The sequence below is a fragment of the Schistocerca americana genome, chromosome 1 (assembly GCF_021461395.2).
Source record: "Schistocerca americana isolate TAMUIC-IGC-003095 chromosome 1, iqSchAmer2.1, whole genome shotgun sequence".
NCBI classification, from domain to species: Eukaryota; Metazoa; Arthropoda; class Insecta; order Orthoptera; family Acrididae; genus Schistocerca; species Schistocerca americana.
Genome location: NC_060119.1, coordinates 347,333,639 through 347,348,463, shown reverse-complemented (window position 1 = coordinate 347,348,463; position 14,825 = coordinate 347,333,639). Strand labels below are relative to the sequence as shown.

General features: G+C 40.1%; 1 protein-coding gene across 6 annotated transcripts in view; it reads right to left on the bottom strand.

Moving 5' to 3' along the window:
• Window positions 1-14,825, bottom strand: part of LOC124599373 (maternal effect protein staufen-like) — a 253,006-nt gene that overhangs the window by 126,581 nt on the left and 111,600 nt on the right. For all 6 annotated transcript variants that reach the window (XR_006978568.1, XR_006978569.1, XM_047136072.1 and 3 more), the window contains exon 5: window positions 14,154-14,361. Coding sequence is in view for 4 of the 6 variants with exons in the window: in XM_047136072.1 (XP_046992028.1) it covers window positions 14,154-14,361 (208 nt within the window). In the remaining 2 variants the exon portion in view is untranslated. The remainder of the gene's footprint in view (window positions 1-14,153; window positions 14,362-14,825) is intronic.

The following is a 14,825-nucleotide window of genomic DNA, read 5'->3' as shown; positions in this document are numbered from 1 at the left end:
ACTACACAGAAGAAACGACTGCCCAGGGCATGAACGAGTGTGCCCAAGAGCATGAGATATAGCCACCAGCTCAGTCATGAAAACAACGCAGCCATCAGGCAAGGAATGCTGTCCAATATGTCCTCGATCGACATACATGAAGCCAACGTGAGCATCAGCCATCAAGCCATCAGTGTAAACCACTTCATGGCCTCGGTACATGCCAAGAATCGAGAGGAAGTGGCAATGGCGAGCCGCAGGGTTAACTGAGTCCTTAGGGCCATGTGAAAGGTCCAGGCGAAGCTGCGGCCTAGGTGTACACCATGGAAGTGTTCATGTATGGACCTCAAGTATAGGTGGTAAAAGCAAGGGCTCCAGTTTGGAAAGAATGGATCAGATACGAACTGCAATTGGAAGTCCTGACCTGGGCCACTGATGCGGGAGATGAACCGCTGTGGGTGGGAAAAGAAGGTGGTGATTTGGATGTGCAGCAGAATTACGAATGTGTACAATGTACCTGGCCAGCAGTTGTGCATGCCTAATCTGCAATGGAGGGACTCTGGCCTCCACAAGGATGCTGGTCACCGGACTTGTCCTAAAAGCTCCTGTCGCCAGGCGAACGGCACAGTGGTGCACCGGGTTGACTAAACAACGCTGAGGGCGCCGCTGAACCATAAACTAGACTTCTGTAGTAGCGTAGAGCAGTCTATTGGAAACAATGTATTGAGGATGAAGGTGAGTCTTGTTAGCAAATTGTCATCACTACTGATGAAACGTGGGTGTATTGTTTATGACCTGGAGTTGAAGTAGAGCAGCACAGAATGGGTGTAACATGGTCAAACACCACCACAAAAGGCAGAAGTCTGCCAATAAGACCAGGGTCATCACTTTTTCTGAACACTAGGGCATGGTGTACGCTCACACAGTTCCATGACATACTACAATCACTGAAAGTTACTATAAGAATGTCCTGAAGCAATTGTTAGAGGACCACATCCACAAAAAATGAAGTAACATCACTGGACAATAGAAGCTTCATCATAACAATGCTAGCCCTCATGTTGCTAATGCTGTTATCGAGTTCTTGACACAAAAACACATCTCTACAGTATCCCATCTGCCTTACAGTTATCTTATGAGGTATTAGTTTGACAATGATACCAAGACAACAAAAGCATAAGACATGATCCTGAAAGGGATGCCAAGGAATAGGTTCTTGCACATCTTCCAGGAAAGGCAAAGAAGGTGGGAGAAGTGCAATGCATTGGTGGTGGTGGTGGTGGTGGTGGTGGTGGGGGGAGACAAAAGTCTGTATGACTTCTTGCATACATTGATATATGAACCGTCTTTATTGAACAACCCTCAAATAAAAGCTGACTTTTCATTCCTCCTTTGTGTGAGATGGTGTGTGCCAGGCTCATGCGCGGATCTGAAATTCAGGATTCTAAAATTTTAATGTTTGCTTCATTTCTCCATTATCTTTCACTGCTCTTGTCAATACCCACGTGCATCGTGGAATATTGTGAAATTTTGGACATTTACCCACACTATTATTGTCAATTTTAAGCCTAAACTTAAATTGCGCTTTTTTGAAATTTTTGACAACAGCAGGCCTATCTTTGTTCAAAAACAAACATTCTCTAATTTCATAGTGTAATTACTTGAGAAATAGGTCTATTTTAGAAAAATTTTGGATGCTTACAAAAGCATATTTTTAAGAGGTTTTGTAAGAAATGAGTGTTGTGGATAACTTCTTTGCTAGCAAATTAGTGTTTGTGATACACAGTTGCTATAACAGAATAGCTCATGTGGAAATTAGATGTATATCAGCATGAATAAACATACAACTGAGAATTTTTGAAAGTTGCCATTTTCATGTGCACAAGCTATTTCATAGTAAATCACCATTTGTGATTTGGTTACTGTAGCACATGTTATAACTAGTATAGGGTGTTACACTTAGTTTTCCCTTGCATGTTGAGTGTATCTTATCTACATTTGTGTTTTTGAGTTTGTTAATGACTACAACATCAAATAGTTTTAGCAAATTGGTAATTTTTACTGCAGGTCTTTCTGTTGCCTTAATAGAAATCTTCTTTGTGTACTAATTGCTTCGGTCCTTAAAAGAAATAACTAATATTTTTATGTCAACACACTACCAATATAATTAGCAGGATTTTTAAAGTTATCTGTTCACTGTCCTGTATAACACTGCACCAACCACAATACAGAACCACTGTGAATCCTGTTCTCGAACATGGGATGAGTTAGTTGCTGTTCATAAGCAGTTGGAAGTCAACATGACTAATGTCAAATGATGGGCAGCTGCTGTGAATCGGTGTGTTGGGAGAGCTCTTCAGTGTTGTGTACAGTGGGTACCAAAGGTACCTCAAGTATTATCCTGTCCTGTGGATCTTGTTTTCTCTGTGGGATCTTACATTACTCATCCACCTAACTGCAAGTTAGATCTAACATTCTGTGCAGGACAGACAGGGACCAAGAAGGACTCAGGGTGTTATACGAACTGCCCTAACCAGCAAGTCTGAAATGTTGTCATTTTACTGACACTGAAACTATTGAGCCAATGGCACTCACTTCACCTGTTTGGAAACCTGCTGTGTCCTGTGTCAAGAGGAAGCAAAAGCAAAAAGATAGTGTCTATTAACCATCAGCAGTTCAAACGTACAACAAATAATTGTTGCCCCTTAGGGAAATAATAGCAAGGGACAGGAAGGAGCACCACGTTCACTCATTATATATGCCTGGGGGTCTCATACAACATACTGAGGAGGCTACTATAGCAGCCACCACGAGAACATGGTGCAACCAACTGCAGATTGTGGCACACACTGGAACAGACAATGCCCGTCATCCAGGTTCCGAGGTCACACTTGAATCGTTCCAGTGACTGGGAGAGAGCCTTGCTGACTGGAAGAGAGTCTTGCATGTGGAGTTTCAATGAAGTGCACGATTTGAAGCATTGTCTCCAGAACTGTTGGAGGTCTGCTGGGTCTGAGTTGAGTGGAGACACTGAACCACAGAGTTTGAATATTCTGTGACAAGCTCGGCTGTTTCTTCATGGACTTGCACCATAGCATTGAGACCAATAGTGCTCAGCTTAATCGCTAACCAGGAATAGCTAGATACAGAAGCATAAACCACTATTGGAAAGATAGATACCATGTACAGGAACATTAAAGATGCATTTGGAGAAAACAGAAGCATTTGTTATGAATATCAAGAGCTCAGATGAAAAACAAGCCCTGAGCAAAAAAGGGAAGCTGAACAATGAAAGCTGTGTAAAGAGGAGCTACACAAGGATATTACACAAATGGAAGAGGACATAGCTGAAGATAAGGTGGGAGACATGATACTATGAAAAGAATTTGACAGAGCACTCAAAGACCTAATTTGAAATAATGCCTCTGGAGCAGACAACATTCCACCAAAACTACTGATATCCTTGGGGGAGCCAGCCACTATAAAAATGTTCCATCTGCTGTGCAAGAGGTAAAATACAGGTGAAATACCCTCATATTTAAAGAAGAATGTAATAATTCAAAATCCAAAGAAAGCAGATGTTGACAGGTGTGAATATTACCAACTATCAGTTTAATAAGAATTGGTTATAAAATAACAAAAACTCCTTATAGCAGAATGGAAAAACTGGCAGAAGCCAACCTCAGGGAAGATCAGTTTGGAGTCTGGAGAATTGCAGGAATACGTAAGGCAATATTGACATTACTATTTGCCTTGGAAGATCGGTTAAGGAAAGGCAAACCTACATTTAAAGCATTTGTAGACTTAGAGAAAGGTGAGTGGGGGGTGAGACAGGTTTGTAAGTTACTACCAATGTATTGAATCTGTACACTGAGAAAGCAGTACAGGAAACGAATAAAAAATTTGGAGGTGGATTTAAAGTCCATGGAGAAGAAATAAAATCTTTGGGGTTTGCTTAAAACATCGTAATTCTGTCAGAGATATCAAAGGGCTTGGAAGAGCAGCCGAATGGAATGGACTGCATCTTGAAAGGGAGATATAAGGTGAACATAAACAAAAGCAAAACAAGGATAATGGAATGTAGTGAAATTAAAATCAGGTGATACTGAGGCATTTGATCAAGAAAAGAGTCACTTAAAGTAGTACATGAGTTTTGTAATTTGGGCAGGAGAATAACTGACTGGTAATGGCAAGAACAGCATTTATGAAGAAAAGAAACTTGTTAACACCAAATATAGATTTAAGCACTAGGAAATCTTTTTCTGAAAGTATTTTTATGGAGTGTAGAACAGTTTAGACAAGAAGAGAACAGAAGCTTCTGAACTGCACTGCTACAAAAGAATGGTGAAGATTAGGCGGGTAAATCACGTAACTGATGAGGATATACAAAACAGCATTGGGGAGAAAAGAAATTTGTGGCACAACTTGCCTAAAAGCTGGAATTGGTTGATGGGACACATTTTCAGATGTCAGGGGTCAACCATTTAGAACAGGAGGGAAGTGTGGGAGTAAATATTTTAGGAGGAGACCAAGAGATGAATACAGTACGCAGGTTCAAAACATGTAGGTTGCTGTAGTTATTCGGAGATGAAGGGGCTAGCACAAGATTCGAGCAGCATAGAGGGCTGCATCAAACAAGTCTTTGGACTGAATGCAACAACAGCAGCAGAAACAAACAACAGAAACAACAACAACAAATGTCATCTCACTGAGGACCTTGAAACTTAGCAAAGGACAGAGGCATGTACAGGGGCTATGGCTCAAGTTTAAAAGAATAGATGTAAATGCACTGGATAGATATGTGTCCAGTTCATAATGGGACAGGCCCTCCATGGTATACACTCACTGTAAAAAATCTGTTAAAGAAACAGACTACCGCACAAAAGGTGTAAAACAAAGCATATGGCTATAGACAGACAGGTGCTGAATGAAACGCATTTGCCCAGAAAGACAGCAATGTGTGAAGCCTTCAATGACTACTGTAGCAGGATATTGTGAGGTGATCTTTAATCAAACCCAAAGAAATTTTGGTCGTACATAAAGTCTGTTGGCAGAACTAAAGTTAGTGTTCAGCCACTTGCAAATGAGACATGAACTGAAACTGACAGTAGCAAAGCAAAATCAGAAGTGCGTGTGCCATTTTTGAAAGTTACTATACAAAAGAAAACCCTGGAGAACTGCCATAATTTAATCCTTGCACGACTGAAAAGTTGAGTGAAATATGTTAGTGCCCACAGTGTTGACAGACAGCTGAAATTGTAAAAATTGAACAAAGCTCCAGGTCCTGATCGAAATCCTATCAGATACTGTCCTGAATATCGTAGAGCCCTCAAACAAAAAATCATGTCTAGTAGTCTGAAGAATGCACAGATCTCATCTGTTTACAAGATGGGTTGCAGAGAAGTGATAAACAGAGCTACCATAAAATATCTTTAACATTGTTTTGTTGCAGAATCTTAGTACATATTCTGAACTGAATCACAAAGAAATGTCTCAAAAAATTGACCTACTCCATTCCAGTCAGCATGGATTTCAAAATGTCAATCATGTGAAACCCAACTTGCATTTTTCTCACATGACATACTGCAAGCTTCTGATCAAAGCAACCAGGTAGATGCGGTATTCGTGATTCCCAAAAAGCACTTGACTCAGTACCATGTGTATTATCATAAGTATGATACAATCATAATGGGTAAGTGAAATTTGCGACTGTATGGAGGATATTTTGGTAGGGAGTATGCAGCAAATTATTTTGGATGGAGATCCATTGACAGATGTAAAAGTAACTTTGGGTACGCCGCAGGGAAGCGTGATGGGTCCCTTTCTGTTTATGTTGTATATTAATGACCTTGCAGACAGTACTTATAGTAACCCCAGACTTTTTATATATGACACAGTTATCAAGTACTGCATGAAAAAAGCTGCATAAACAGTCAGGTCCTGATAACATTTAAAAGTGTTGTAAAGATTGGCAACTTGCTTCAACTGTTCAGATATGTAAAATTGTGCACTTCACCAAACCAAAAAAATCCTATGACTATAATATTAATGAGTCACATCTGGAATTGGTCAACTCTTACAAATACATAACATTTTGTAGGGGTATAAAAATGGAATAATATCATCGGCTCACTCAAGCGTAAAGCAGGTGGTAGACTGCCGTTTATTGGAAGAATTCTGAAGAAATGCAACCAGTCTACTAAAGAGATAGCTTGCAAATCACTAATTTGACCCAACCTAGAATAGAGATCAAAGAGTGTGGGGCCTGTACCAAACAAGACTAACAGATGACACTGAATGTGTAGAGAAAAGGGAAGCACAAATCGGTACACATTTGTTTCAATCATGAGAGAGAGTGTCACAGAGGTGCTGAAAGAACTGAACTGGTAGACTCTTTAAGACAAGCGTAAACTATCCCAAGGAAAGCATATGCACAAAGTTTCAAGAACCAGCTTTAAATGGTGGCTCTCAGAATATACTGTAACCCACTATGTATGACTCCCGTAGGGATAATGAGGACAAGATTAGATTAATTATACATGGAGACATTTAAGCAATCATTCTTCCTGTACTGTGTACGCAAATGGAATGAGGAAAAACCATAGTAATTACTAAAATAGGAAGTACCCTCCACCATGCACTTTACAGTGGTTTGCAGAGTAGCAAATAGGTATGTGATTGATATACCTACAAACATTTGGACATACTAGTATTTGCTCTGACCTGTATAAACTGATACACTCGGTTGGTAAGATATGTCTAACTATTTATTGAACCATTAACTACAGTCCACTACGTTGAGTACCATTTTATGGACTATAAGACACATTTTTTTCTTCAAAAAAATTGCCTTCAAAATCCAGATGCATCTTATACTAGAAATTAATATAAAAATGTCCAGTGTTGGATTTAAAATTCCCACCAGCATTAAAAATGGATATAAATTCAATGCAGTAGGAAACCTGTCTCTACCTGCCAAAACTGACAGCAGTGCACTGATGAGCTGAACATGAATTGCGGGTATCCACAAGATTGCTAACACTGTCTCCCTCTCGCCCTGCCATCACAAACTCGGGACACTGTCTAGCCTATGATGCATCACTGCATTCTACAGTGCTAGTGAACTTGAATTGAAAGGGATTTTTGTTATTGGTAACAGTACAATATTTTTGTTAGTAGCTAGCTACTAACAAAAGGTATTCGTATCATGTGGGCTATAAACTGAATGTAATATGTTAGCATATGCAGAACAATGTGGAAATAGAGCAGTTGAGTGGCATTTCAGTCCTCCACCAACAGAAAAAAACCATCTGCGATTGGTGGGCAGTAAAGAAGAACTGATAAATGTGCAAATAGAGGACTGAATACAAAATGGCAAAAACTAGAAGATGATGCATTGAAATGGATTGAAGGACACCATCGAAATGGCCTTGGAATTAATATAAAAATGATTCACATACATGCTCATAAGCTAGTGCTACAGTGGAACTTAACATACTTTAAGGGTGGGGTTGGTTGGTGATATAGATTTATGAAGCATCATGAACTTAGCATCCAAACCAAAATCAAAATATCTCAAAAAATGCCACAAGAATATGAAGAGAAAATATTATCTTTCTATTGCTTTACTATTCAACATCAAAAGAAAATCAGGGTGGAGCTACGCAAAATAGCGAATACGAATGCTGACATTTGATGTGCCGAGTAACAGTAACCAAACTGTTACCAGGAAGGTGCTGAAACTGTAAGTTTGAAAACAAGTGGACGTGAAGTAATGCACTACACTCTTGTCCTTTAATGTTGTGCTGACAGTACTAAACCTAATACAATGATCATTTTCGAGTGCAAAACAATGCCAAAAGCTTCTGAAGTTCTTCCAGGTGTTGTTGTTCACATACATGATAAGGGTTGGATGGATGAGTCTGTTATGAAATTATGGATTAAAAGAGTGTAGAAGAGAAGGAACGGGGCTCTACTGAAGAAGAGTTCTCTTCTTGTGCTACATTAGATTAGTAGTCAATTGAAAAATTCTGTGAAAGAGAAACTGAGACAGGGAAATACAGTGCTTACTGTTATTCTGGGAGGACTTACTTCATAATTGCAACCTCTTGATGTCTCAATAAATAAATTATTTAAAGTGTATATGAGAGATGAATGGAATAAATGGATTATGGATGGGATGAAACCCAACATGAAAAAGGGAGCTTGAAACTGAACTACAATCAAACAAATGTGTCAATGAATACAACAGACATGGTCTACACTGACAGAAGACATTGTTAAACCTTTCAAGAAGTGCACTGTAAGTAATACTCTCGATGGCAGTGAAGCCCATCTTACATGTGAAGAGGACAATGATGATGATGAAGAAGAAAAACAAGAAGGTTCAGATAATGATTTTCAGGAATTTTAATGGTCAGTTAAGATTTGTAATATATATATATATATATATATGTCTGCTTGTGTCTGTATATGTGTGGATGGATATGTGTGTGTGTGTGTGTGTGTGTGTGTGTGTGTGTGTGTGCGCGCGAGTGTATACCCGTCCTTTTTTTCCCCCTAAGGTAAGTCTTTCCGCTCCCGGGATTGGAATGACTCCTTACCCTCTCCCTTAAAACCCACATCCTTTCGTCTTTCCCCTCCTTCCCTCTTTCCTGATGAGGCAACAGTTTGTTGCGAAAGCTTGAATTTTGTGTGTATGTTTGTGTTCGTTTGTGTGTCTGTCGACCTGCCAGCACTTTCATTTGGTAAGTCACATCATCTTTATATATATATATATATATATATATATATATATATAAAAACAAAGATGAGGTGACTTACCGAACAAAAGCGCTGGCAGGTCGATAGACACACAAACAAACACAAACACACACACAAAATTCAAGCTTTCGCAACAAACTGTTGCCTCATCAGGAAAGAGGGAAGGAGAGGGGAAGACGAAAGGAAGTGGGTTTTAAGGGAGAGGGTAAGGAGTCATTCCAATCCCGGGAGCGGAAAGACTTACCTTAGGGGGGAAAAAAGGACAGGTATACACTCGCACACACGCACATATCCATCCACACATACAGACACAAGCAGACATATTTAAAGACAAAGAGTTTGGGCAGAGATGTCAGTCGAGGCAGAAGTGTAGAGGCAAAGAAGTTGTTGAAAGACAGGTGAGGTATGAGTGGCGGCAACTTGAAATTAGCGGAGATTGAGGCCTGGCGGATGACGAGAAGAGAGGATATACTGAAGGGCAAGTTCCCATCTCCGGAGTTCGGATAGGTTGGTGTTGGTGGGAAGTATCCAGATAACCCGGACGGTGTAACACTGTGCCAAGATGTGCTGGCTGTGCACCAAGGCATGTTTAGCCACAGGGTGATCCTCATTACCAACAAACACTGTCTGCCTGTGTCCATTCATGCGAATGGACAGTTTGTTGCTGGTCATTCCCACATAGAATGCATCACAGTGTAGGCAGGTCAGTTGGTAAATCACGTGGGTGCTTTCACACGTGGCTCTGCCTCTGATCGTGTACACCTTCCGGGTTACAGGACTGGAGTAGGTGGTGGTGGGAGGGTGCATGGGACAGGTTTTGCATCGGGGGCGGTTACAAGGATAGGAGCCAGAGGGTAGGGAAGGTGGTTTGGGGATTTCACAGGGATGAACTAACAGGTTACGAAGGTTAGGTGGACGGCGGAAAGACACTCTTGGCGGAGTGGGGAGGATTTCATGATATATATAAAAATACAAAGATGATGTAACTTACCAAACGAAAGCGTTGGTATGTTGATAGAGACACTAACAAACACACACACACACACACACACACACACACACACACACACACAATTCAAGCTTTCACAACCCACGGTTGCTTCATCAGGAAAGAGGGAAGGAGAGGGAAAGACAAAAGGATGTGGGTTTTAAGGGAGAGGGTAAGGAAACATTCCAATCCCGGGAGCGGAAAGACTTACCTTAGGGTGAAAAAAGGGACAGGTATACATTCGCACACACACACACACACACACACACACACACACAGATATCCATCCGCACATATACAAACACAAGCAAACAGAAATGACTCCTTACCCTCTCCATAAAACCCACATCCTTTCGTCTTTCCCTCTCCTTCCCTCTTTCCTGATGAAGCAACCGTGGGTTGCGAGAGCTTGAATTTTGTGTGTGTGTTTGTGTTTGTTAGTGTCTCTATCAGCATACCAATGCTTCTGGCTTTCCAACCTAATAATAAAATGGTAAAAATGTTATTTACAAAAAAACTGCTTAAATATTAAGGTGCATCTTATAGTCTACTAAATATGGTATTTATAATTAGCATATAGTAAAAATTTTAGTTGCTGCACATTTTCAAGAATATAGTTCATGGCTTTCCTTTTTAGTGGTCATTCAAATGTACTATAACACTACTGGTACATCTTTGTATAGTACTTAGGTTGGCCAGATATACACTTACATAATTAGCAGTTACTCAGACTATACACTATTGTTTACAACATTACAAGTTGACAGAATTGTAATGTGGAATAAGATGACATGAGTTACTAAACTGTAGGATTGTGTGTACATATATACAGTAGGAACTGTGTACTGGAAAAAATAATGAATAACACCAGGGCACATCTTCTGGAACTGTACAACAGTCATGCTAGTAGACAAGTGCTCAGCAAACAAAGATTGCTTTTCCTTCCTTTTTATTGCACAAATTCAAGATGTGAAGGCAAACTGCAAATGCATTTCAGGAAGCATGTGCGGCTGGCAGTAACAGCATACTGCAGAGCATATGTTTTCAGCACAAACTGGTTGTGTGTCTCGATTATGCAGTGTGTGGCAAGTCACATTCATTGAAGAAACTTACCACACCAGTGTGTGTAACACCATAAATTTGGCAATCTAGTCATTCTCATTATAAAAACAGGTCACATTGAAGGAAGATATGGAGTGAAATAGCAACGAAGCTTTATATTGATGGAAAGTGAATATTTTTTGTGTCATGTTGTCCTGACAAAAGTAATTAATACACATGTATCACATATTTCTTGCCACTAGTGAAATTAGATGTAACTGATAAAATTGTGTAATACTATTTTTCTTAAAAATAAAATGTGATAAAGCAGAAATACTTGGTGAATTCACTTCTACATATGTCAAGCTAACTATAAGCTTTTCCTCTCAAGACATAGTTGAAAGGTAATTGGTGCAGGGTACTCTAGTGTGTGCATCAATCTTTTTTAAAACATAATCAAACATAGACACAGACATTCATGGGATATAACAGGTTCTGATCATAAACTCTCATACAATGCATTAAACTCTCCAAACAATTCTCTCAGTTTCACTATAATACTTGGACCTTCCTTTACAATGAATAAATCAACATTCAGAAATGTATTTCCTTCCAGTATAAATTGGATAACAATGTGTCTACTCTTTGTCTGAACTCTGCAGGACACGACTACACACTGCTGAACACAGAATTGCTAGTCAAGACACTACAGTATCGGGTCGCATTATGACATCACCGATATTTCAGGTCCTCGACACACTAAAGTCAGGTAACAGCCTAATACACACTATTACTCCTTTGGAGGAAAGATATTCAAACACATCCATGGCACATCAATGGGCATCCACATGGCACTCTCCTGTGCCAACCCGATCATGGGCCATCTAGAGGAAACTTTCCTAGCCTCCAAAAACCCCAGACCTCTGGTCTGGTTCATGTTCACTGACGACATCTTCATGATCTGGACACAGGGCCGAGACCCCCTATCAACATTCCTTTGCAACTTCAACATCTTCTCTCCCATCTGCTTTACCTGATCCTACTCAACTGAGTGTACCACCTTCCTGGATGTTTGTCCCCTAATCTCTCATTACTCCATCCATGTTAACCTAACAAAAATGAACACTACCTGCATTTGATAGCTATCATCCCTTCCAACCCAGAAATACCTCCCATACAGCCTGGTATCCCAGGGACATTGTATCTGTAGTGACAAGAACTCCCTTGCTCAGTGTGCTGAAGGTCTCGTAAAGCCCTTCACAGAACAAATGTCCCGTGACACAATCCCATGTCCCAAATCCATCCATCACCTGCCAAGGACCAGCCAGAAAGGATCATCCCCTGTCGCTGAATACCATTCCAGGCCAGAACAACTCCTTCATTAGGACTTTAAAAAAGAGTACCTAACATCACACCCTGAAGTGGAGGACATCCTACCAAAGTTCCTTCCCACCTCTCCTAAACAGGTGTTACAGCACTGCACAATCTCCATGGCATCTAAGTCCACTGCTATGCCATTCCCAATTCCAACCCTTTGCCGGAGGGATCATGCATCTGTGGAAGACCCAGATGCAAGATCTGCCCAATCCACCAACCCCGAACTTCCTATTCCAGTCCTGTCCTATCCTGTCCCACTAGAGGCAAGGCCAGCTGTGAAAGCAGTCATGTCATATACCAGCTCTGTTGCAATCATTGTACAGCTTTTTATACTGGTATGATTACCAACCTACTGTGGCCAAAGGCAAAGTGGACCTGCTTGTGGCACAACATGTCACTGAATGTAATATCCTTGATTTTAATGGCTGCTTCAGTATCTAGGATTTATGGGTCCTCCTCTCCACAACCACCGCCTTCTCTGAACTGCACAGATGGGAGTTATCCTTACAACACATCCTCTGCTTCCAAAATCATTCTGTCTTACAGTAACCTACTGTCCCCACTCCCTACAGCTAACAGTTTCTGCCTGCTCTGTCCTATTATCTCCTCCCCTTTCATGTCCACCTTACCCTCATTGTATGCTACTCTCTGTCAACACACCCACCCATCTTTTCCCCTTCTCAGCTCCTCTCATTTTCTACTCCCCCTCCCTGACAGCTTCCCAATACTGCACCTGGTAGCCTTGTCCTGCCACCATATAGTCCCTGCACACTTCGCCAGGCTGGGCTGACTTCTCTCCCACCTCTTCTCCTAACCACCACCTACCATATCCTGCCATTCAACTCCCTGCCTCACTCCACACTGCAGCTTCCTTTGACGCGGCACAGTTGCATTTTCAAGTGGCTGGAGATAGCGGTTGTATGTGTGAGAGGTGCGACTGCATGTGTGCGCACACATGCAGTCACACCTCTCACACACATGACTGGTATCTCCAGCCACTTGAAAATGTGTGTGTGTGTGTGTGTGTGTGTGTGTGTGTGTGTGTGTGTGTGTGTGTGGGCGCGCGCACGCGCGCCCTTCTGAAGAAGATTTTTTCTTATTACATAATGTATAGTACATCTTAACTATCAAGTGTTTCACTTTTCTCAATTGCAACAAATAATCAGCCACTCTGAGTGATTCACATTTAAGGTTGTTGAGCAAGGTGGCTGGATAACAAGGTTCATTCCCTTTAGCCACAATATATGTCATATGGATGTACATTTGTGCCATTGTAGACTTTTTTCTGGGAAAATGTACCAAATAACTTGAGTGTACACTTAATCTTGATGTCACTGAGGCAGCTGAAATAGTAAAATATTGAAATTCTAAGCTGCACCAGTTGCTATCAATTGGAACTTCTATATTATTCCTAATTAATTTAGAGATATTGCTATTCTACTTCTTTCAGATTAAATTCACCTCTACAATTATTCTCATTACAGTCCTCTCACCATAAGCTGTGTATATTTCATGTTGAGAATATACTTTAATGCAAAACAAAAAAAGTAATTACCAAAATGAACTTTTTGGTTCTTGTTTGGTGCTTGTGGCAAATTGAATCATATACAGTGATTTTCACTTTTTCATTCTCCTTTAATTTTGAGAAATGAAGTTCTAAAGAAGTCAGTATTTTGATACAAAACATGAAATCATGGCTAATGCACTAGCTTTTTGTCAAATGTTTTACTTTTTCGGGAAAAAATTATGATTGCAAAATAGCTTCACGGCAATCTGTGAGACAGCAGAAATTACTCCCCACAGAAAATATCCCAAAATATGGCCAAGATTTTTACATTGAATGAAGTTATGTACAATAACATAATTTTAAAACAAATATTCATCAAAAATACAAATCTGTGATGTATACTACTCCAAATAAAGAATGTGCAAAAAGGATGATTTACTGGAGTTACATTAGAGGTAAACATCCCTATCATGAAAAAGATGAGCACGTATTACTTACTTTTACGCATTTGTTGTTTGTGAGCCAATTGCTGTAGAGGTTGCTGATAAAGTGTGTGCTGAAGAAACTTATTTGCCACCAACTGTTGTGCTTTTTTAATGCTTGAACCAGAAGCAGAATACTCTTCACCTCCAAATTTTAAACTAACAGTGAAAGTTCTCTCATGAGGTGGTCCCTGCATATCTATCAAAGAGTACTCAGGTCGAACCTAAGAATTGAAATAAAAAGATTATCTGAGCAGGAAAATGATAATTCTTTCAATCTATAAGGAAAAAGTTGTGTCAATGAAATTAATCCATCACAGTTAAAATTAATACTATGAAAAGGATAGTTGCTGCTCACCATAAAGCAGAGATGGTGACCAACACAGTTAAAATTAATATCATGAAAAGGATACTCTCTGCTGACACATATATGACCACAGTCTCTGGCTGCCGAGACCACACGTGTGTGCGGCCTCAGAAGCCAAGAGACTGCAGTCACTGTAACGTCGAGAGAAACAAAAACAATATATTATGTAGTAATTAGAGAATTAGATGTATCATATTGTGTCATTGTATAAAATTCTGTATTTTTTTTTATTATTTATTTCTGAAAACGTCTGCGTCGGCGAGTAATAAAACCGACACAGAAGATAAATGTTAAACAGAGATTAAAAAAGGAACTAGTATA